General features: G+C 45.8%; 1 protein-coding gene across 1 annotated transcript in view; it reads left to right on the forward strand.

The window, feature by feature from the left end:
• Positions 1-203: 203 nt before the first annotated feature.
• The window catches only part of UCK2 (uridine-cytidine kinase 2), a gene marked incomplete at both ends in the record, with an annotated part of 67,573 nt that continues 44,462 nt past the window's right edge, over positions 204-23,314 (forward strand). The window contains one exon of the mRNA XM_084251308.1: positions 204-302. Coding sequence (XP_084107434.1) covers positions 204-302 — 99 coding nt within the window. The remainder of the gene's footprint in view (positions 303-23,314) is intronic.

Consider the following 23,314-nt stretch of genomic DNA (forward strand, 5'->3'; position numbering starts at 1 on the left):
GCAGCATCACGCTGACCTCTGCCTGGGATGTAAAGCGGCCGGGCTGCTGCGGGCAGAGAAGGTCCTCGCTTCCCCCGGGAAAGCAGTCCCGCAGCAGCTCGGAGCCGCAGCCTCACCCGGCAGCGCCCGGCCGGCAGCGAGGGAGCCCGAGGCGCGCGCGCGGGAGCCGTTCGAACCCGCGGCGGCAGGAGGGCGCGCGAGCCATGGCCGGGGACAGCGAGCAGACCCTGCAGAGCCATCAGCAGCCCAGCAGCGGCGAGCCCTTCCTGATCGGAGTCAGCGGGGGCACGGCCAGCGGCAAGGTACGGCGGGCGGCGGGCCCCGGTTCGCTTCCAGGCGGGCCCAGGGCGCACGGGGCCGAAGCCGCGGGCCGTGGCGGTTGCTGCAGCCACCGCGTGGCCCGCGCGCCCCGGCTCTTGGCCGCGCGCCTTCGCGGTCTTCCCCGCGCGGACTCGGGCGCGGCGGCGAGCACGCGGGCCCCGCAGGATCCCGGGGTTCGCCGGCCACGATCGCGGGGCGGGCGCGCTCCCTGGAGCCTCTTTCCCTGGCGGCCTGAACTCGTGGCCGGGGTCCTGTGGGGGAGGGGCGGGGAAGCGGATGCTTATTGTTTTACAAGTCTGTCGGGGTGGGGGGTGAAGAGGGCTTCTGGCCGGGCTCCCCACCAGCCCCCCGGTGCGCCCCCTCCCTCGGCCTCGCCGGGAGGTGCTGGCCCTGCGGTGCGGCCCGAGTGCCAAGGGCGGAGCGAGCCGGGAAGCCGAGCGCGAGAATGCTCCAGGCGGCGTCCCGGGGAAGGGGAGCCCGCGCCGAGGCTGGGCATGGCAGGGGGTTCGGGGAGAAATGCTGGGAGCCAAATAGGTGCGGTGACATCAGTGAAATAATCGCCGCCGCCTCTGGGTTTTTTTTTTTTTTTTTAATGGTTATAAGAAGAAACGTCGCCGCCTCAATGAGAAAGTTCATGGCTCCATGCGCCTTGATGCCTGGGCGAACGCGATTTGGCTCCCGGGAGGGGGCTCTTCTTGGGGGGGCGCCTGACTCCCCCAGGAACCTGCTTGCTTTGTTTTATTGGCGAGGCCAGGGGAGACGAGGGGAACAACGATCGCCTCGCCGTACCCCTGGCTGTTCTGCAGGTGAAGAAGGGTGGCGCCCTCCCAGATGTTTCTGGCTTTGCTCCCCTAACTGCCTCGAAGATGTGGCTAATTGTTTCCTCTGTCGCTCCGCACCCTCTCACTTCTGTTGCAGTTCCAGGCTCCGCACGACGGGCCTGCGGGGGAGCGGTTCGGCGCACTGGGCCGGGCGAGGCGGGATGCTGCCTCCGGGGCCGGGGAGAGGGAGCTGGGAGGCTGCTTGGCGCCATGAGAAGCTACCACGAGGTTCGCGCTCCGGCGACTCCCGGGTGGCCCCTCCTCCATTTTGCTTTTACGCGTTCTCCTCGGGTCTGGGCTGCTAGGGCGCCCCGAGCCTGCAGTGGCGCTGGGGGAACTTCTTTATTGATTAAGTTCGCGTGGTTACACGCTCACGCAGCTGGGAACCGGCGTCTGCTTTACTTTTAGGGCCCGGAAGTTTAGGTTCCATTTGCCCCGATTGAATGCATATTTTAGTAAAATTTTAGAAAATGGGTTCTTTACTAACACTACTATTGGTAATCCAAAGCAAAGCCAGGATCCCAGCTCTTGCAGTCAGCTTTACTTGTCCTTTTAAAATTATTGCTCTCTCCTCTTTCCATAGCGTATTCCTATTGCATGGGGCGTTTGGGGGTCGTGGTTTTATTCCCAGAGCTTTTAACAACCATGCTTGGTCAGTTACAGTAGGGCCCTAATAGCAACCCGAGATCCAGTCCTCCTGGGGTGAGGGAGATTTAAACTGGCTGTTGCGTGTAAGTTTAGAAACAGAATGATCTTGGTAATTATAAAAAAAAAATTAGTTACTAAATTATTTAGGGGGAAGTGAGTCTCTCTTCTGTTCGGGTGTTCCTCAATCATCACCTGCTCTCAGCTGATAATCAGTTTAAGTTGTAAGTGTTACTTAGATAACTTGTCAAGTGGGAGCCCGTGGTGGGCAGTGACTTCAGGAAAACGATTGTAGAAAGCTCTTGAGTGGTTTTTTTTTTTTTTTTTTTTTTAGTTTTCAAAGCATGTGCATTTGAGGTAGCGATGATCCTGTCATTAGTGAAGATTATTTTATACTTTTTTTTGTTTTTTAAAAAGTCTAAAGGCGCATTGGGCTTATAGAATTCCATGTTGTCACCAGTTTGCTGCAGTTCTATCTTAGTTTTATTATTGAGCAGATATCAGTGCCTTTCCTCCAAGGAATTTGCAAAATTTAAAAAAATTCTTATTTATGCATACTAGAACTGGGGTGTAGGTCAGAGGTAGGGGGTGAGAGGATTCACCAGAGACAGAGTGGGGAGCAGAACAGGTGGATCTACTGAAATACACTGCTGAGGGGACAGGAGAGGTCTGTACCAGGTGGGTCAGCTTCCTGGTGGGGCATTGAACTCATACCACACTGGCTGGGGATAGCTTGATAGGGCTGAGACTTTAACCCCTGTGCTACCGGGGAGGCCCCTGCAGATTTTTTTTTTAAGGTTGGTCAACATCCACAAACTGGAGCTCCTTTGGCGTCTCAGATCTGAACATTGTAGTGCAGGAGGGTCTGGAAAGCAGTATTAGCTTTCTGCCCCTGGGTGTTTGTTAGAGGAATTTGGGAGAAGGCACAGGACTAACAGCATCATCAAAAATGACAATTTTAGAATTAGAAGAGACTGCAGAGCCTCCAGAGTCCAATATGTAGCCTTATCACTGAGGATGAGAATAATGTATTCAAATCATGTACTCAGTGACAGAGCCAAGACTAGGCTGGTGTTCCTTCAACCCTGCAGTTTCTCAAGAGTTGACTAGGCCATTCCCCAAGAGCACGTGCTTGCACCTTCAACTTGAAAGGAATGGCTGCAGAAAGGTTTCAGAGGTACTTGGCCCGAAAGGAAATGGAAATGCGGATGGCTGGGGTGACCCAGAGTGTGTCTGGGTGGTTCTTTCTCCTCCCCAGCCCTCCCTGCTTTGCTTTTGTTGAGGACTGGCCTGCATCTCAGTGATGAGGCTGGCCCAGTACAAGTGTTTTATCTCAGATTAGATTAATTTGGCTGTAGAGGGCAAAAATAGTGATTGCAGTCCCTGTATTGCATTTTTTAAAAGTTTGTTTTACAAATGAAGATGAGTTAGAACTTTACAGTAAGCTTTGCTAGGCTGACCTGGCAAACCATTGTTATAAAGTCGTCATCTAAAAGTCGTGGTAGGATGAGAAAGTAATTCTGATCTACGTCACAAACCAGATTCATGTATTTCCTACTAAAGGACAGGTCTAGAAAGGGGTGAGACATAGCATGGGAAGTGGGGGAAAGAGCAGTTTCCGACTTCTTCACCTGCATATATACCCATGCCTCTGTCACTGCCCTTGTGACTTCTTCCTTGGTGTCTTAAGCTGCTCCTCCACACTGCCATCAAGTCACCTCCCTTAAGCTCTTATTTGTCACTTTCTTTTTTGGAAACCTCAGATCACTCCCCATTACTCATTGCAGGTCTGATGTGAGCAGAGAGCACTTATTCAGACCCCACTGCGGTCCCAGACTGTTTTCCCAGTCTTCAGGCCCTCCTTACACCCCAGTGCAACCGAGCACTTCTTAGAGGACTGCTCTCACATGTTTGCTGCTAGTCTTCCCCTTGGAATAGCCTGTAGCCCCTTTAAAGTTCTCTTCTGCTAATATTTCCTGTAGGGAACTTTGGTATCTGTTATCTTAATCAGATTTATTTTTTGGTCTCTAATGCTTCCATAGTTTCACATATTTTGCCTGCAATGTAGCTACTGGTTGGCTGCTTCTCCCACTGTAAGTTCTAAAGAGCATCAACATTTGTGTTTGAATATATCACCAGTGTTTGATGTAGCAGCGTCTGTGTTTGGAGTTTGTTGAATTGAGTTAGGCAGGCCATAATTTATAACTACCCTTTGAATTTTTGTAATTCAGAAGACTGTTTGAACTAGGATTTGAAGCCACAATTAAAACCATATTTAACTGTTATTCATGTTGCAATGAGCCCCCCAAATAAAAGCTCCCCCCAACCTAATACATTGGTATTGCTAATTTAGAGCCTAGCATTTATTAAGCATGTGCTTGACAGATATGTATTCAGAAAGTCCTGTTGTACAGAACACTGTAGTAAGTGCTTGGGGTAGAGAAGAATTCAGGATACAAGGATTTAGGAGATAAAGTCTCTGTCAGTATTTTATAAACTGCTTAAATAGTTTTACCATGAAAGTTTTTGTGTATTGCTTCCCTTTGAAGTTAGGTGGGGATCTTTCTAGATGGTGGGTAACAGAAGATGAGGTTGGACGACTTTGCCCTGCCTGTGGCATGAGCTAGCTCCCTAGCCCATGATAGATTGTGCATTGAAATCTAGATTTTTCTTTTCTTTTTTTTTTTTTTTTTAAGATTTATTTATTTATGCATACAAGAACTGGGGTACAGGCCAGATGTGTAGGGGGTGAGAGGATTCGCCAGAGACAGAGCGGGGAGCAGAACAGGCAGATCGACTGAAATGCACTGCTGAGGGGAACAGCGGGCAAGTCAGGAGAGGTCTGCTGTGCCATATGGGTAGCTCCCTGGCCGGGGATCGAACTCGTGCTGCAGTGGCTGCGGACAGCTTCATAGGTTGCGTCCCAACCCCTTGCGCCACCAGGGAGGCCCGAGATTTTTCTTTTCCCAATCTATACTTGTTTTGAGCTTTCTACATGAGCCGCAACCAGTCTTCATGATATTTTTGGGCAGGTTGGTCTGACTGGGCATGAGTAATACAGACCAAGAGAGGAAATTGCAGTCTCCTCAGAGGTGTGGGCTGTTACCTCAGCTCAGCTTGACCGTGAGTCAGCATCTGCTTTTGGAGCCTTCTGGAATGTGCTCTGGACCTGGGTCTTCTTGGCTCCCCTTGCCCTGTTCTTGGAACCTCAATCACCATCTCTGTCTGACCAGATTCCTTATTGCACACCCTCCTTCTATCAGATGCTCCATAGCTGAGACTGGCTTGATCCTTCTGCTCTGGTTGTTTTTTCCCCTCAGAACTGGCCTGGTATTTTTTTCTACCTCTGCAAAACCCCTGTGTGGCTATCAAAGTCAGGTGGGATCTGCCCTGCCCACCTCTTGTCCACCTTCCCCTGGCTCTCCAGTCTAGACTCACCCACTGCTAGAATGTGCCCCTGTTACCGCTCTGCCCAAATGCTTGCTGTGTGTTCTGCCCAAAATTCTCTTATTCATTAAGTCTGCACCCAGGACAGTGGCTAGTGGAAGGGAGAAGAGACCTGCAGCCCCCTTGTGGCCCCTCTCCTGCTGCTGCCTTTCCTCTGGGCTGTGCCTGTGGTCAGCAGTCTCCTTTCTTCCTTGACTGTTTTGAAGTGTGATTTCTCATGCTCACTCTGTGGTCCTGAAGTCCAGCTCACTGTATAGTGTTTGCTCAGGTCTTCTCCCTGATGCCATCATTTCTTTGAGTCATGCTTTGATAAGGCTCTCATGGAGACATGGCATTTGAGTATTTTTCTGCTGAAGACTTGACCTTTAGCTAGTGGTCTCTGAGAAGGTGCTGTTGGAAATGTCCAAGATTTCCAAGTATGTCTCAGTGTTTTAAATCAATAAAAAAAGTTTTGAAGGTGTACTCTGTGAACGTGTTTGATTTGGTCATTAACTATTTTTATCATTGAGTTGATTTGTCATTAAGCATTTGATCATCTGTATGTGTCAAGTGTATGCATATATTAAATGTAATCCATGTGTAATTAAAAACAAAAATAGAAATTATAAAAGGATAGGGAAATGATAGAAACACTTAAAATTGTGGTTCCTTTAGTGGCATAAAAACTTGATTCTTAGAAAGATATTTTTGTGACTAGAGAATGTTTTATTTTTAAATATCTTGTTCCTAATGTAATTCATAATAAAACAAGATTGAAGGTTTGTTCTAAGTTTAGTCTTTTGAACCTTGATTTAATGACCACTAGATTTGAAAGTTAACCCACACAGAGATCTATATACAAGAAACTCATCATTTGCAGTGTTTTGACAAATCATCATAGTCCCATCCCCCAATTATGCAGAAGCTTTTGTTAAAAACCAGCTAGAAAATTTTCATGTTCTCTATTGTCCATCTGTTGTTTTTTGGAAACCAAGGTGCTCCATTTTTAAAGTTTTTTAACTAGTAGATTCAAACCCACTGAGAATCCTTATTTGGAATATTTTAAAATAGGTTAAAATTTCTGTTTATAAATTTTTAGAAGTTGCTAGATTCACAGTTTTTCAACAAAGTTACTTAACGATAGTTTCAAATATATATCATTTGATTTTGAATACATGTATTTTCTTTCAATTCAACACAAAACAGCAAGTCAAAACATTTTTTTTGAAAGGGAAATCTGTAACTGCGATGTTTACATGAAAACAAAGATGAAAAGGATTTTCTGAAAGACCAACTAAATGTAATAGTTGTCAGAAAAGACTAGTCAGTTTATTGTCATGAAGGAGTTAGTCTGACATGAGAGATGACTCAGAGAAAACAAAGAATTTACCATTATAAAAGTGTCACCAATAGACTATTAACACAACCTGAAAAGTATAAAGACTCATGCATTAGGCTTTCAGGCTTCTCAGAAGCAGTAATTTGATTAGATATGGGGACATTGGTTATAAAAGGAATTGGGTGTGCTTTGAGAATATTATTGAATGGTGATTGAAGAGAGTAAAATTTCTGAAAAAAATAAAAAGAAGAAATTATATGCTTTGCCACCTGAATATTAAAAATGATCTTTCCATAGCTTATATTTCTTTCAAAAAGCTGTTATTTTCACCTGTTTACTTACAGTGAAACTGCAGAAATTGTCAGTGACTCTTACCCTCCCACACTTCCTATGGCATCTCTGAGTATCCTATGGACTAATCTTGCATACCCTAGGAAACAGGTGTCCTGTCCCATGTGATCCCACACTTCACTTTGGTAGAATATTCATTTTCACAATAATAATGATAAACGTTCTGCCACATGCCCTGTGTGACTTGTAGAAGTTACTGTAGGGTTTTTGTAAGAATTTTGACTGGTATGTACATGGTGGAAGTGTAAGAACTTTGTATAATTGCAGTGGAGTTGTGCTTTATTGCTTTAATTAGTATGTAAGTATGCTCTCTTGTCTAATATTTTGGCCTTATTTTTGTTATTTAAAGGGCTCCATTGGCATATCCCGGCACAAGTCCTCTGTTTGCTCTTGCCTTTCCTCTAGGAAATCCAGAGTTCTGCAAGTGTTCAAGGGTTGTCTCCTGTACTGTTGGGGGCATGTACCCCTACCTGTGCAGGATGGCAGTCTCTCTCAGAGCTTGGAGGAGAGTGGGGGCCACAGTGCTGACCTGTGATTTTGTGTTTATTTTTTTAAAGATTTATTTATTTATGCATACAAGAACTAGGGTACAGGCCAGAGGTGCAGGGGGTGAGAGGATTCACCAGAGACAGAACGGGGAATAGAACAGGCAGACTGACTGAAATACACTGCTGAGGGGAGCAGCGGGTAAGACAGGAGAGGTCTGCTGTGCCATGTGGGTAGCTCCCTGGCCAGGGATAGGACTCGTGCTGCAGAGGCTGTGAACAGCTTAAGAGTGCTGTGCTTGACCCTTTGGGCCACCAGGGATGACCTGACCTGTGATTTTGAACTGTGATCCTCAAACATGTTTGTATCCTTAAATGCTTAGGGAATCTTGGAGAATTCTTCATCCCTTTGCATATTTTGACATCAAATTTTTTCATTATAAAAGAGTTGCAAAAGATGTACAGTTACTGATATATTATAAATATTGATATGTTAAAAGAATTGTTTCATTTTTAAATGAATCTGATGGACTTTCCATATTGTAATAATTTGACCTGTGATCATCCATTTATAAATACCTGATTCGGGCCTCCCACTGCATCATGAGTTTGATCCCTGGCCAGGGAGATACCCACATGGTACTCTCCTGACTAGCCCGCTGCTCCCCTCAGCAGTGTATTTCAGTCAGTCCTCCTGTTCTGTACCCCATTCTGTCTCTGGTGAATCCTCTCACCCCCACACTTCTGGCCTGTACCCCAGTTCTTGAATGCATAAATAAATAAATCTTAAAAAAATATAAATACGTGATTAAGTACTTGAGTCAGGAATGTTCATTTTTTTTTTTCTCCTTGAAGCTGTATTTGAATTCACTTCCCCCTGCAAAATGTTAATCTCATATTTTTGTGCATGAAAAAATCTTTTATTGATCATTTATCCTATTTCTGCTTCAGAATATAGACATTGGAATGATTTTATTTCCTGTTCTTACAAGTCTCTTTAGTGTTAAGTTCTTTTGGATTGCATTACTACTGTCATTAGCATCAATTAATCAAAAACAAGCAGATGTACACTTGTGATAAGTAATTAATCATAAAGGTAGAATTTTGTTTGGAAGCAACTTGCTGAGATAGATGGAGCTCCTCCCCCACCTGATTATTTCATATGTTAGTGGATCATTGCTACTGATGCTAGAATAAGATTTTTTGCCTATATACATATAAACTTTGACATAAGTAGATAGGAAAGGAAGGACTTTCATTGTATCAGGGTCACTCTGTTTTTACCTTTCAAATTATATGTAAGAACCTGATAAAATTTTTATGAATCTACTAGCTTGCCACTTGTCTCCCTATTTTGTTGAAAGCAGAACGTTAGAAACCTCTAGACTTGTGAAAAGATTTGTTGTCTAGTCATTAAGTCATTCACTTTTTAGTATAGCTTTAGTATTTCAAATCACCCCTTTGGCCTCTACAGGAAACTAGGGTTCTAGTCTAGCTTTGTCTGTTACATACTAAGCACCTCCATAGAAATGGTCCCTCAACCCTTACAACTTCACATATTTGTGGCTAGTCTTAAGTATCCTGGAATTGTTTTCTCATCACTTGTCACACACACCAAGGAATTTGAATCAGAACCGGCACAATGCAGGTGGCATTTGAAATACTGTGATGGGCTTCTGGAAGACACATTCACTGGCCACCATTTACGTCAACTGGATACTGACTGTATTTCCCATTGGTCCTGGGACCGCGGAGGCTTACTTTCACAGCTGCTGCTCCTTTTTCCTGGAGTCCCTCCCTTTACCCACCATCCTTTTCCGGAGCTGGATAATGCCTGCCCATCTTCCATGTGCATTCTTTCCCAGACTCTCCTGGGATGATTGGTGTTGTCCCTCTTTTGTGTTGCTAAGACCTTCCTAACAGTCCTCAGAGTTGTGAACCACCCACCCCACTCCCATGGCCGTTGCTTGCTTAGTCTGACCTCCTCTCTGACATGGGGGGACAAGGGGGTGTCAGGGACTGTTTTTCTCATTGTTATCTCAGACTAACACATAAACTTTTTTTTTTTTTTTAAGATTTGTATTTATTTATGCATACAAGAGCTGGGTTACAGGCCAGAAATATGGGGGGCGGGGGTGAGAGGATCCACCAGAGACAGAGTGGGGAACAGAACAGGCAGATTGACTGAAATACACTGCTGAGGGGAGCAGCGGGCGAGTCAGGAGAGGTCTGCCACGCCATGAGGGTATCTCCCCGGCCAGGGATCGAACTCATGCTGCAGAGTCTGTGGATTGCTTCATAGCGCGGTGCTTAACCCCTTGTGCCACCAGGAAGACCCAACACATAAACTTAAAAACAGCTTAGGTAGGTTCCAATGATGTTTCTTGAATAATCAAATATTTTAAGAACCTTTTTCAAAGTCCTTGGCATCTTTACCTGGGTCTATAATAGCAATTTCAGTATGTACAGTGTTGAACTACTGCTCTTTCATTCAAAGATGCTCAATCCTGCAACCTTCCCCTTCTCAGCTGGTGGCAGCTTCATTTTTCTAGTTGCTCATTTGTGCTTGACAACTCTTTCACTTACACCTTATTAGGAGATCTTGTTGACCCTAGCTTCACATCATGTCTGCAGTTCCACTTCTTTCCCCCCCTCTGCTTCCTCCCTGCTCCAAGCCACCAGTCCTTTCCTCTGTCTTGTGGGCATTGCCACTTGATGCTCTTGAACTTCCCACGCACTTCCCTGTCCCTGTTGTCCTGCCTGTGTTTGTCTCCAGCTCCATGCACAGGACAGAAACCTAGTCTTCTCTGCCATTCCCCAGCACACCTACCTCTACCCACATCCATCCAGGCTCCCTGTGCCATCAATTCTAATTTCCAAATTTCCCTTGCAGTTACTCCCAAATCTAGCTTTTCTTGTCTGGATAACTCTCCAGAGTGTGATTTCCCAGCGCTGGCCTGGACTTTGTTCAAGACATTTCTCCATGTTGCTGGTGTGATCTTTTCAAAAATGCAGCTCAGATCATGCCTGTCACCCCACTAAAATTCTTCAGTGGCTCTTCTTTGCCTTTAATCTTGCTGCCAGCATTGTGTCCCCCCCCAACCCTTACTACCCATAGTCTCCCCAGTCTTACCTCCACTTAGGCCAGGCCAGTTACCTTAATTTGCCAGCTCCTTGGGGTTCCTTAGAGCCCACCTCCACACCTCTGCAGGGGGTGCTACTCCAGCTTCACATGTCCCCTCCCCTTGGTCTGGTCTCTTCAAAGCCCTAGCATTTCCAATGAGTAGGAGGTGTTCTCTGTCCCTTGCAATGGGAGTTGAGGTTTCCATCCTGTCTTTGCTGCAGTCTCCATGCTGCTGTTTGCTTGTCCTTCCCTATAGGCTTGAGTTTGAAGAGCTATCCTCCATCTCTGTCCTCTGGGTCTAGAATATCATAGGTACTAAGGATACAGGTTGGAGTTGAAAAGTGTGGAATTATGGAGGAGTTCATCTGAGTTACCTTTTTTCATCCTACATCAAAAAAATTGGGGAAGATTTATTTATTTATGTATACAAGAACTGGGGTACATGCCAGGGGTGTGGGAGGGTGAGAGGATTCACCAGAGACAGAGTGGGGAACAGAACAGGCAGATTGACTGAAAATACTGCTGAGGGGAGCAGCAGGTGAGACAGGAGAGATCTGCTGCGCCATGTGGGTAGCTCCCTGGCCAGCGGGGGATTGAACTTGTGCTGCAGAGGTTGAAGAGAGCGTCATAGTGCTGTGCTTAACCCCTTGCACCACCAGGGAGGCCCATCCTACATCAGAATTTTGAGATCTAATGTTAGTGATGTATGGAGTTTGTGGCTGATGCTAGTACTGATCTTCAGAGGAGTTGTTCTCTAAGGAGCTGAATGTTGAGCTGTGTTTGTAAGAAGTGTGTGAACAGGTGGCACCCTGGTTTACGGTGGGACATGGCTCCCCCCTGTGAGTAGCAAGAGGGGCAGGTGCTGGGTGCGGGGATGGCAAATGCTCTAGGCCCTGATGGTTAGGAAAATGGGACTAGTTCAGCAAACTTCAGTCTCGTGCATTTAAAAATTATTAGTTAATAATCAAAAGTTATTTGTGTGGGAAAGTGCTTTAAATGAACACTGTATAGCAATACTGTCACTTTTTCTATAGGGCACTTAGGCAGATATTTGAGTTTTAAGAAGTTGTTGGGTCATGGGTTTTTGGGGTGGCAGATTTTTCATTTATTAGAAAGCACAGCTTGTATTACATCAGACAGTACTGTCAGGGCACTTACATGTGACCACTCTATACCATTGCCTTGCTGTATTTTCCTTCTGTCAGGCTTTATAGTTTTCAGAAATCATGTGTATTTATTACTATTTCCTTTCAGAAATACTTCCAGTGATAGCTAGTATTTTCTGAGCACTGACTGTGCTGTTCTAAGTGTTTTATGTGTATTCGCTCCCATAATCTATGAAAGCCTTGAGTGGTAAGTTACCAGAATATCCCCTGGTTTCCAGCGCTGAGAAGTTACTATCTCCCAGCACCTGGTGGGGCCAGAATTGAAACTCAAGCATCCAGAACCACTCTGCTCTCCCAAGTCTCAGTGTTGCCCCAGGAAGCCTGGTTTCCTGCAGCACCTAGTGCCTTGTGCTGCTCACTGGGAGGGAATAAACATGAAATACACCAAGTGAAAAGTAAATTCCTTTTTTTAGCACCTTCCTCCTGCAATGGGGTGATTTCCATCATAAAGCTTATTCTTTTCAGTTGCAAGCATACATTTAGGCAGAGATATAGTCCTTTTTGCATAAGTATTACTCCCCCCCCCCCCCCAAGGGAGGCACATTATTTCTCCATGAACCCTTGGGGACTGTGTCTCTTGAGGTGTGACATTATATTAGCTATGCAGCAATTACCAGTATCTGGGGTTGTTTTAGGTTAGCTAAATGTTAGTCTCCTTGAGATTTGGGACACATTTTAACCTTATCAGCAATATCCTGGGGAGAGGGGTGCTCCTGCAGGTGACAGCTGCCCTCTAGTTCCTTTTGATTCTTTCCAGAAGATGTCCTTCCTGTAAAGACAGTCATCATTGCAAAATCTTAAGGATGTATCTTGTGTGGAGTTTTGAGCCTCTTGGTTTCTGATTGTCATCCTTTCCTAGTCCCTATAATGGGGCTGATAAAAAGGGCTTGAAAACAATTTTTTTAGTAGCAGAATATTTGGTGGTGGTTAAGTCTTGTCTTCTTTTCTACTGGGAGCAGAGGATTTCCCTGCCGGGTAGGAGTTCTGAGGTCAGCCTGGGTCCACAGCCAGGCTTCTGAACAAGCATCAGTCTCTTGAATCTGTATGTAGAGTTTTGTTAAATGTGCAGTTTTGCTTGGCAGAGTGTTCCTTACCAAGGTGAGCAGGAGGAGCTGCAAAGAGCCCTTTTTTATATGGGTGTTAACGTACTTTGTCTTAGGCTACAGGAACGGTAGCCTAAGAAACGGTCTTGATTTAGAAATTAAAAATACTATTTTCTAGTCCTGCAAATGAGGTGGGCATGAATGAAACTCCAGGGATGCTGCACCTCCCCCTGCAGTGACCCTTAGGGCTAATGCCTGAGACGACCTCATCGCTCACTGCTGTGCTGGTCCGAGGCACAGGGAGAATATGGACTTTCCTTCATTAGCGCCCCAGAGCTTCTCACTAATGGAGTGGATATGTAGGTTCAGTCTGCACCTGGGGCGGGGTTGGGGGGCACCCATTTAGGTTCAGTACAACTTGGTGGGACCGAAGCATCATGCCCACTTTTGACCCCATCTGAACCTTGCATCATGTAGAGTGGAAATAGCTCACACCCTCATATTTAACTGGCCATTTTTATCTGAACACTGCAGTTGCTTGTGTGTGTATACAATGAAAAATGTAACCTGTATATTATTACTACTCTGGTAAAAGTTGAAAAATATACATAGTATAGAAAGACAAATACTGCTAGTGCTGCCCCAGCTCTGCCACTTCCTAGTCTTGCTGTGCCTCACTTTCCTCACTTATAAAATGGGCACCAAAACAGTGCCCAACCCTCAAAGGTTATAAGCATTGCATGAAATAATGCAGAGAAGGTAGCTGACATGTTGATGGTACTGGCGAACAGCCAGTAAAGGGTAGCTCTGATGAGGATGAAGATGATGGGACAGCAAGGGCCAGATTACTCTGCAGCAAAAAGTTAGAACCAAAAACTTAGAAACAGAGACCACTAGTTCTTCCTCCTCAACCTGTCCATTTCTCATTGACTGCCACTTTTTATTTTATTTTATTTATTTATTTTATTTTATTTTTTAAAAATTATTTTATGCAGGGCTTCCCTGGTGGTGCACGGGTTAAGACTCAACCTATGAAGAAATACGCAGCCACTGCAGCACAAGTTCGATTCCTGGCCACCCAGGGAGAAACCCACATGGTGGGACAGATCTCTCCTGTCTCGCCCGCTGCTTCCCTCAGCAGTGTACTTTGGTCTGTCTGCCTGTTTTATTCCCCACTCTGTCTCTGGTGAATCCTCTCACCCTCCCATGCATCGCTGGCCTGTACCCCAATTCTTGTATAAAAATAAACAAATCTTAAAAAAAATTATTTTATGCATACAAGAACTGGGGTATAAGCCAGAGGGGGTGTGTGTGTGTGTGTGTGTGTGTGTGAGAGAGAGAGAGAGAGAGAGAGAGAGAGAGAGAGAGAGAGAGAGAGAGAGAGGAGATTCACCTGAGATAGAGTGGGGAGCAGAACAGGCAGATTTACTGAAATACATTGCTGAAGGGAGCGGTGGGCTAGACAGGAGAGGTCTGCCTCTCCATGTGGGTCAGCTCCCTGGCCAGGGATCATGGTGGCTGGTGATAGCTTGATAATGCTGAGACTTTATTTAACCCCTGTGCCACCAGGGAGAACCACTTTTAACTCTTAGTTAGTTTTCTTTTTATTTATCTCTGTATTTCATGAAATCATTTTTATACTGCTATTTCGTGAGTGTCTCAATGTTAGGCATTCTTTATTGACTTCTTGTTGCTGACAATTAGATTTTGTATTTTCCTTAAATTTTATTCATATGTCAGTCGTTTATGTAACTAACTTTGGGGGTACATTTTCACATCTCAGTATGTGCACATGCTTGACTTATCCTTGACAATTAGGTTTAAACAATTATCCACATGTCTCTCCTAATGTAATTATACCAAGTTTCATTTGGTTTGAAATTCAGTGTTTACAATGTTATGATAATATAAACATTGTTCACGGCTGAGTCATGGAATAATGTTTGAGAGTTCTGGGTGTTTTTGAGCATTGTAACTGCTAAACTGAATTGAAAAAAATGAACAGGACTTTGTTTTACCTTTTACTTTGAATGAATATAAGGGTTATTCGTGGTTGGTGGCATTTTAAGATGTATTTTATAGCCTGCCCATTTCTTTCTTGCTTAGCTTGACCTCCGTTGCTTTGCATATCCTCCTGGAATCTTACAAATAATTGGTGAACGGTGAACATCAAACGTGGACTTTGGATGGACTGGGGGCTTGGAGTCAGTGGATGGCGTGTAGGCCTGTATCAGCTTTTGCTTCTGGCTGCCCTTTAGGTCCTGTGCTTTGGTTGATATCATCCATGGATAGAAGCCTCTAACTACCTTCAGAAAATAGGGTAGCTCCCAGGAGCCCCAGAATGGGACTGCTTAAGGGCCAGGAGCAAGACCAGCCTGATGTGGGAGAAGGGAAATGGTGGTTGGGGGCAGCAGAGATTCCTTAAAGATGCACTCAGCATCTCCAACTTTTTGGAGTTGGAGAGTCAATATTAAGTTACTTTTACTTGGTCCAGTTTACCTGGAGTGAGGAGAGGGCAGAGGATAAAGAAAAACGGGGAGTTGTGGTTTTATAGAGCTTGAGGTTTACCAGAGAGAGGTGGTCAGGTGGTGCTGGGCCTCCCACTCAGAATCCCAACTGGAGGCAAAACACTGTCTTTTAGCCCAGCAGCATTGTGGGTTCTGGATCTGGGGGTGTGGAGGAAGCCCAGAAACAGCAGATTCTGTCTCTGGCCCTACAGTTAATATAATCACACTGAAGTGATCCTGGGCTAAGTGGTGGGCGTGGGAAGGTAAAGACAGGAAACTAGGACACCAGTGCTTGGGCAGAGTGGGGTCCGTACTCATCAGTTTTGTACAGAGCAGTAAGATCCTGCATTGATACAGAAACATGGGGTTCATTTCTGTGTAAATCAGAGCCATTCTTTCTGTCTCGAGCTCTAAACTTTTTGTGTTGGCTGTTAGCCACCCATTTTGTAGGGCGATTGGCGTGAAGGAGAGCGGAAAAGCGGCAGAAAAGTTTCAGACTGGAGAGCGTGTCTCTTAGAAAGTAGAGAGCTACCAGAGAGTAGCTGGTTCGAGGTAGTTTTCCCCATTTTGTTCTTGGCTTGGTTCCTAACTCTACATTTTTCATCCCCCTTTTATGAAATTTGCTGAGTCGCCACTGCTAGTCATAGGCCTCTGTAACTCGGTCATCTTCTGTGTCAAGGAGGCATCACTGATACTGAGACTGGCTAGATTCACAGGTAAGGGATTTGGGGGTTGACCTAGAAATAGTATGGATTAGTGAAAAGAACCAGTGATGGCTGCGTGTCCCAGAGCACAACCCCCCCCCCCCCCTCGCCCTGCCCCGCCTTAGGTAGGGGACTAGATTAAACAGCCTTTCAAGTCCCTTCCAGGTCTCCTAGTCTGGATGTTGGGGAGTGCAAACAGGAGATTGCAAGCTTGTCTTTGGAACCGGCCCAGTGCACCTGGGCCTCTCCTCCATCCTGTCGCCTCCATCCCCAGGGGCAGCAAGAGTGTGTGTGAAAGGTGAAGTATCCACTCTTATCTCCTGGATTCAGCCACAGGCGTGCATATCTTCATGCTCTTTCCATTGTTTTAGTGTCCTCAGGGGCCCTATTCTTTCTTTGGGTTCTGCTGTGGTTCCTAGCAGTGACGTCAGAGCCATGCCTGGGCACCTGGGGCCATCCCCCTTCACCTGGCCATTCTGAGAAGTCCTCTTAAAGGGTGATGAGACTGGAGTCAAACAGGGAAAACTGTTGCTTGGAGTCAAATATCAAATAGCTCTCAAACATCCAAGAGCTTTCTGCCTTGGCCCCAAGGCCGCCTCCTCCCAGCCCTGGCTGTGACACCTTGCCCCTTTCATGTTGAGTCAGGGTCCCCATCCTGCCTCGGTGCACACCACAGAGGGGCTGCCTCCCCCCAGAGTTTGGCAGAACAGTGAGGATCTCAGAGAACAGGCTTAGAACTGGGCTGTAGTCAGCTTTGGGTGGCTAGTGCTGGGTAGAGCTGTCTCTTTCCTGGGTCCTATCAGAGATATGGGGACATGGGAAAATTCAGGTGCTGGGCAGTGGTTTTCATGCCCACTTATACTTGCATAGTAAAAGGAGGACGGTGTTCCCCTGTTGCCTTTCCAACTAGTCATGCACTATGGTGAGATTTTTCTGTCTTAATGAAACATACACAGACCATGCTAAATATACCACATTTATATGTTAAGTATACCAAATATGCCAAATATACCACATTTGTTACAGGTATTATTTATAGGTGTTACAGGTATTACAGGTGTTACAGGTATTATTTCTGCCTGCTCAGCCCAGTGGGTTCTCTCTCCCTCCCACCTCCCAGGCAGGTCTTTGAGAAAGGGCCTTTATCTGAAAAGGAAGTAAAGTCTTCAGAGGGAATTGCTTTTGCTTGAGCTCAGTGTCTCTTCCCAGTGTCAGAGTCTCCTTCTCCATTCCCTCCTCCCTTGGTTGCTCATTATCCATGAAAACCGGAAAGTTTGTTTTTTTGTTTTTTTTTTTTTTTTTTTTTTGGTGGTAGTGGGAGTGGTGTTATAGGGCAGGGAGAGGGGCAGCCCAAACCCCGCAAACCTGCCTATTCTAAATGGGTTCTGCCATCCGCCGTATTAACACAAAACATATGAGACTTTAATGGGAAGGAACTTTAATACAACTAGGAAACAATACAGGTAAGGCAAAGAGTCTAGTTTCTAAATGAAGCACCCAAAGTTACCCGTCCCCTCGTGGGTAAAAGTCCATCCATATGGGAATGGCGCAAGGCCCCAAAGCAAGGCCCCAAAGCCTGCCACAAGTCTAAAGCATCTTCCAGTGGGGACCCACAGAAAAGGGCCAGAAACAACCAGACAGGCCCGGAAGGAAAAGAGCAAAATCAACATCAAGATAAAAACTGCCATGGTCCCCTCCCCACGGGTCTCACCCACATCTGTGTCACCCAGTCCACGACCAAAAGACAAGCGCAGTTTCTTCACATGTCTCTAGGCTCCATGCGCCTCCTCCAGGTCTCCTGGCTCCATCCTGCTTCCTTCCTCAGTCTCTTCTTCAGCTTCTCTTCCTGCTCAGCTCCACCCTTCCTTGGGTGGGGCAGGGAACCTCCCCCTTTCCTGGGGACCACCCTGTTACAGTGGTTTTGGTATTACCAGGGTCAGTACTAGTGGTATCTAGAAACTTCTTCTTTCTTACCTTCACACCCTGATTGTGTTTCTTCCTTTCCTGAGTATTGCACAACTGGGGAAGAGTGAGCTGTCTTCCTGGGACAAGCACAAGCATGAGGTGCTTGGGTCGTCCTTTGTGGGAGCTGTTGTGTTTAGTTACTGGAGAATGAAAATCTCGTCTTTCAAAATTTCTTCCATTGGGTTTTAGATTCTTGGGTGATAAACTTTCTGCAGCCTTCTCAAATAAGAACCATAAGGCAGAACTCCTTGCCTTCCTGAGGAGAGTGTGAAACTTAAGGCTCCACTCACATCCCCCATCCTTTGGGCTTCCAGCTGTGAGGCAGGATGCCCTGAGGGAGAGGCAGGAAGTGGCAAGCAGCAGTTCTGTTAAGGCCTCTCACCCAGGCACCTTGGACCTTGGAGCAGGGAAGCAGGCCTGGGAGTGCCTGCACCATCCCGCCCAAAAGGACTGGGCCCCCCACCCTGAAATCATCCCCACAACAGAGGGATGGAGGACAGATGGTGGCTGGTCCTGGGATCTGGTGAACTTACTGCAGGTGATTCCTGCGTATCCCAGGGGAAAGTAGACTTTGATTCCTAAAATGCAGAGGGCCTTCAGGTCCTAGGAGGCCCCACCGCCAAGCCCACCCGTGTATCTGTGTAGCTGTGTGCACAGGGCCTGTCCAGGAAACCATGCCCTACCCCCAGCCCCAAACTTATTTCTTAGACTATTCATCGTAACCTTTTTTTTTTTTTAAGAAAATGTATTTTTCAACAATTATAATAATAAATAAATTATTCAAAAAATGCTTCTTTCGAATTGCTTTAGATTTTCATTTGCTTATGTTCATGTTTGTTCACTGCTGATGCAGCTCCTGGCCCTCCTGCTTAGCTGCTATTTCACCATCTTTTCTAGTCTATTTCTTTATTCCAGTCCAAACCCTTTCCCTTAGATTTGTGTTTTCCTACAGATCCCCAGCACTTCCTGAGCCCTACTTTATTTTTTTTAAAGATTTATTTATTTGTTTGTTTGTTTATTTATACAAGCACTGGGTACAGTCAGAAGTGCGGGAGGGTGAGAGAATTCACCAGAGCCAGAGCGGGGAGCAGAGCAGGCAGAAGGACCGAAGTACACTGCTGAGGGGAGCAGCGGGCGGCAGGAGAGGTCTGCGCGCCATGTGGGACCCTCCTCTGGTGGCCGGGGAGCAGCTGGGGATTAAACCGTTGCTGCAGAGGCTGCGGGCAGCTTCACAACCCAGCGCTGAGCCCTACTTTAAAAGAACATAATTGAGAAGATTTTAAATGGGTTAGAAAAGCTCAGTTCCCTTCTGAAAGGTATGATTACTAATTTGCTAAGTACCTTATGGACACTGAACAGAGGGACAGGACCTGTAAACCTAACTTCCCTGGGGCATGGCGGTGACCACCTTCGCAGCCTTGAACAGTAAGTGACCCAGCCTGTTTGCCAGCATAGGAGGGGTGGACACTTGTAAAACAAATGACAAGGGCGCCCTTTATCTCTGTAATGCTGTAGATTGTATTGGTTGGGGTCTGATTAGCTCTCTTTAGGACTTCTTTCCGAAGTAGTTGGCCTTAGGATGTGCAGGTTAGTTTGAAAGAGACAGACAAGTTTTCTGAATTCATCCCATAGTTCACAACCATTTCTAGTTCCTGCCTGAATTTCCATTTATTTTGCAGCAAAGCTGTCCCAAAATAAGACACTTATATTTAGCAACAGATCCTTCTTCCTTGCGTCTTGTTTCAGAACAGCTCACATTTTAACACATTTGAACAGGCGCAGAAACCCACTACGATAGGAAGTAAAACTTTTTAAATAGTCAATCACTTCCCAAATTTGGCATTTTTTCCCTTCACTTTTTAATTTAAGTAACATTGGTTTAAAATTGGATTAAGGGCCTCCGGTGGCGCAGCGGTTGAGCGCTGGGTTGCAAAGCTGCCCGTGGCCTCTGCGGCGCCGGTTCGATCCCCGGCTGCTCCCCGGCCACCAGAGGAGGGTCCCACATGGTGCGCAGACCTCTCCTGCCGCCCGCTGCTTCCCTCAGCAGTGTACTTCGGTCCTTCTGCCTGCTCTGCTCCCCGCTCTGGCTCTGGTGAATTCTCTCACCCTCCCGTGCTTCTGACTGTACCCAGTGCATGTATAAACAAACAAATAAATAAATAAAAAATGCCTCTATTAAAAAAAATAAAATTGGATTAAAATGTAGGTATGGGATTATAATTCAACCTCTGTACATAAAGCATTGTAGTCACTAAAGTCTAGTCTCCGTCTATACCTTACACTTGAGCCTTTTACCTGATTTGCCCACTTCCCCTTTTACTTTTCCCCTCTGATAACCATTGTTTTGTCCTTTAGCTTAAGAGTTTTTGTTTTGCTCATTTTATTATCCATAAATAAATGAAATAATTTTTCTTTGTCTGATTTATTTAATTTAGCATAATACCCTCTAGGTCCATCCATGTTGTTGCAAATGGCAAGATTCATCCTTTTTTATAGCTGAATTGTATTCCATTGTATGGAATCCGTTTATCTTGCTGGGCATTGAGTTAATTTCCAGCTCTGGCTGTTGAAAATAATGCTGTGGGCCTCCCTGGTGTTGCAAGGGTTAAGACACAGCCTATGAAGCTATCCGCAGTCACTGCAGCACGAGTTCGATTCCCAACCCGCCAGGAAGCAACCCACATGGCGCAGCAGACCTCTCCTGACTCGCCCGCTGCTTCCCTCAGCAGTGTACTTCGGTCAATCTGCCTGTTCTGTTCCCCACTCTCTCTGGTGAATCCTCTCACCACCCCCCCCCCACACACACCTCTGGCCTGTACCTCAACTCTTGTATGCATAAATAAATCTTTAAAAAAAAAAGAAAATAATGCTGCAGTGAACATGGGGTTGCATATATCTCTGAATTAATATTCTTTGGGTAAATACCCAGAAATAGCTTAGCCGAATCATATGGCATGCCCTTTCTTAAGTTTTTTGAGGACCCTCCGTGCTGTTTTCTATAGTGACTGTACCAATTTATGTTCGCACCAACAATATAGAAGGGGTCCCTTCTCTCACATGTTAATTCTCATCTTTATGATAATAACCATTCTCATGGATGTGAGATGGTATCTCATTCTGGTTTTCATTATTTCCCTAATAATAAGCAATGATGAACATCTTTTTGTGTGCCTGCTTGTTAGCCAGCTGTATATCCTTTTTTTTTTTTTTAAAGATTTATTTATTTATACAAGAACCAGGGTACAGGCCAGAGGTGTGGGGGGTGAGAGGATTCACCAGACACAGAGTGGGGAACAGAAAAGGCAGACTGATGAAATACACTGCTGAGGGGAGCAGCAGGGCGAGACAGGAGAGGTCTGCTGCACCATGTGGCTTTCTCCCCGGCCAGCCAGGATCCAACCTGCGCTGCAGAGGCTACGGGCAGCTTCACAGTGTGGCACTCAACTGCCTGCGCTGCCAGGGAGGACCCAGCTGTATATCTTTGGAAGTGTTCAGATCCTCTGCTCATTTCCTGATCTGGGGTTTTTTTTTTTTTTAAATTAACCAGATTTTGCATTTTCTATTATAAACGCCTTATGTCCTGTCTAACTGGAACCCACAGAGCCTCTTCAGCTGAATTGCACATTCAGCCTTTCCTCTGGTGTCTAAACACTATTTGAACCTTGCATGTTTGGGTGTCTGAGACTGTGTTGCAGAACATGGGGACCCCTAGAGGGCAAGTGGGTACAAAGGGGAGAAGAGAGCTGTGCTTCCCAGACCAGATCTGGGTAGGTGGGTGGGTGGGGGTGCAGGTGTAACTGTTTCTTTGTCCAGGCCAGCAGGGAACACTGGGAAGAGACACAGAGTATAGAAGTAGAAATAGCCTGTGTTTGCCCCTGCTCTGCCCCTGGGTATACCGTGGCACAAGCTGGCTAAATGCTGATTGTCTGTATAAAGGGATTGGGAATGTGCCTTATTTATCTATGGCATCCAGATGTAACAATAAAAAATGAAAGTTGGCATGAAAATGTTTTTAAACTTGTAAGAAACTCTCCATGATAAAATGATCTGTGTCTTCCAGTATACAGGATAGTATGTATTATATTTTCTAAACACTGTTACATATTATGTATAATACATACCCCAGTTCCACTTAGATGATAAAATTAAGGTTCAGAGAAATAAAAGGATCTTCCCCAAGCTCACACAGTTGTTAAATGGCACAGCCAGTGCTTGAGTCTTTTCTCTGAAATTTGGTTTCTCCTAAGTTAAACAAAGTCCTTTGAAGCAGGAGGCAACTTAACATAGGGTTTTAGGTGCCCTCTCATATCTTAATTTATTCAGCAAACATTAAGTGCCTGTTGTATCCCTCATAACTGGCTTTTTATTTTTTAAAGATTTATTTATTTATGCATACAAGAACTGGGGTACAGGTCAGAGGTGTGGCGGGGGGTGGGGTGAGAGGATTCACCAGAGACAGAGTGGGGAGCAGAACAGGCAGATCAACCGAAATACACTGCTGAAGGGAGCAGTGGGCGAGTCAGGAGAGGTCTGCTGCGCCATGTGTGTGTCTCCCTGAATGGGGATCGAACTCATGCTGCAGTGGCTGCAAATAATTTCATAGCTTGTGTCTTAACCTCTTGTGCCATCAGGGAGGTCCTATAACCGGTGCTTTAGTTGGTAAGTTTCATTTTGTCTTAAAACTATTTTCCCCTGAAACGGAGGCCAGTGGTCTGTGGGACAACATGCCCAAATTTCTTTGTGATGCTGTGATGCATATGTCACCCCAACTCTCCATCTGTGAGAAAGACACACTGTAGTGGTAGGAAACACAGAGAATATAAAAGACTGTCGGAAATGGGTGGAAGAACAGCTCAGAGCCTGCATTTCAGCAAGGAAAGATTCTCCAGCCCCCCAGGTCTTCATCTTGGTATAATGCCAGCATCCATAGGGGGACCCTCCCATCATGCCAGTGATGGGCCCGCCTCCTCCTGGGATGATGTCAGTAGGACCTGCTCCTGGAATAAGGCCGCTTAGGGGAGGCCACATGCCACTGACTCCTGGATCCCCAGTGATTAGACCTCCCGTCCCACCCATGATGGTGCCCCACCCTGGCCAGAAATGACTTGACCAGATGAGAACAGGGGAAGGCCCCTTCTGTCAGTTTTATATTACTTATTCTACTTTGCCAGGAGATCATGGTGCTGTGACTCTGCATGTTTTCAAACAACATGACAAAGTATTTTTCCCTAAGTAAATTGTAATGAGCTTTAAAGGCATTTGGCTTAAAACAGGAAGGGATCATGCTCAGCGAAATAAGCCAGAAAGAAAAAGAAAAATACTGGATGGTCTTGTTAGGGGGAAAAGGATGTCCCAAAGCAAATTCCATACAGGCTTTGTGGACTCCACCCCCACCCCAGGTCAAAGCCAAAGACACC

The sequence above is a fragment of the Talpa europaea genome, assembly GCF_964194135.1.
Source record: "Talpa europaea genome assembly, chromosome: 12".
NCBI classification, from domain to species: Eukaryota; Metazoa; Chordata; class Mammalia; order Eulipotyphla; family Talpidae; genus Talpa; species Talpa europaea.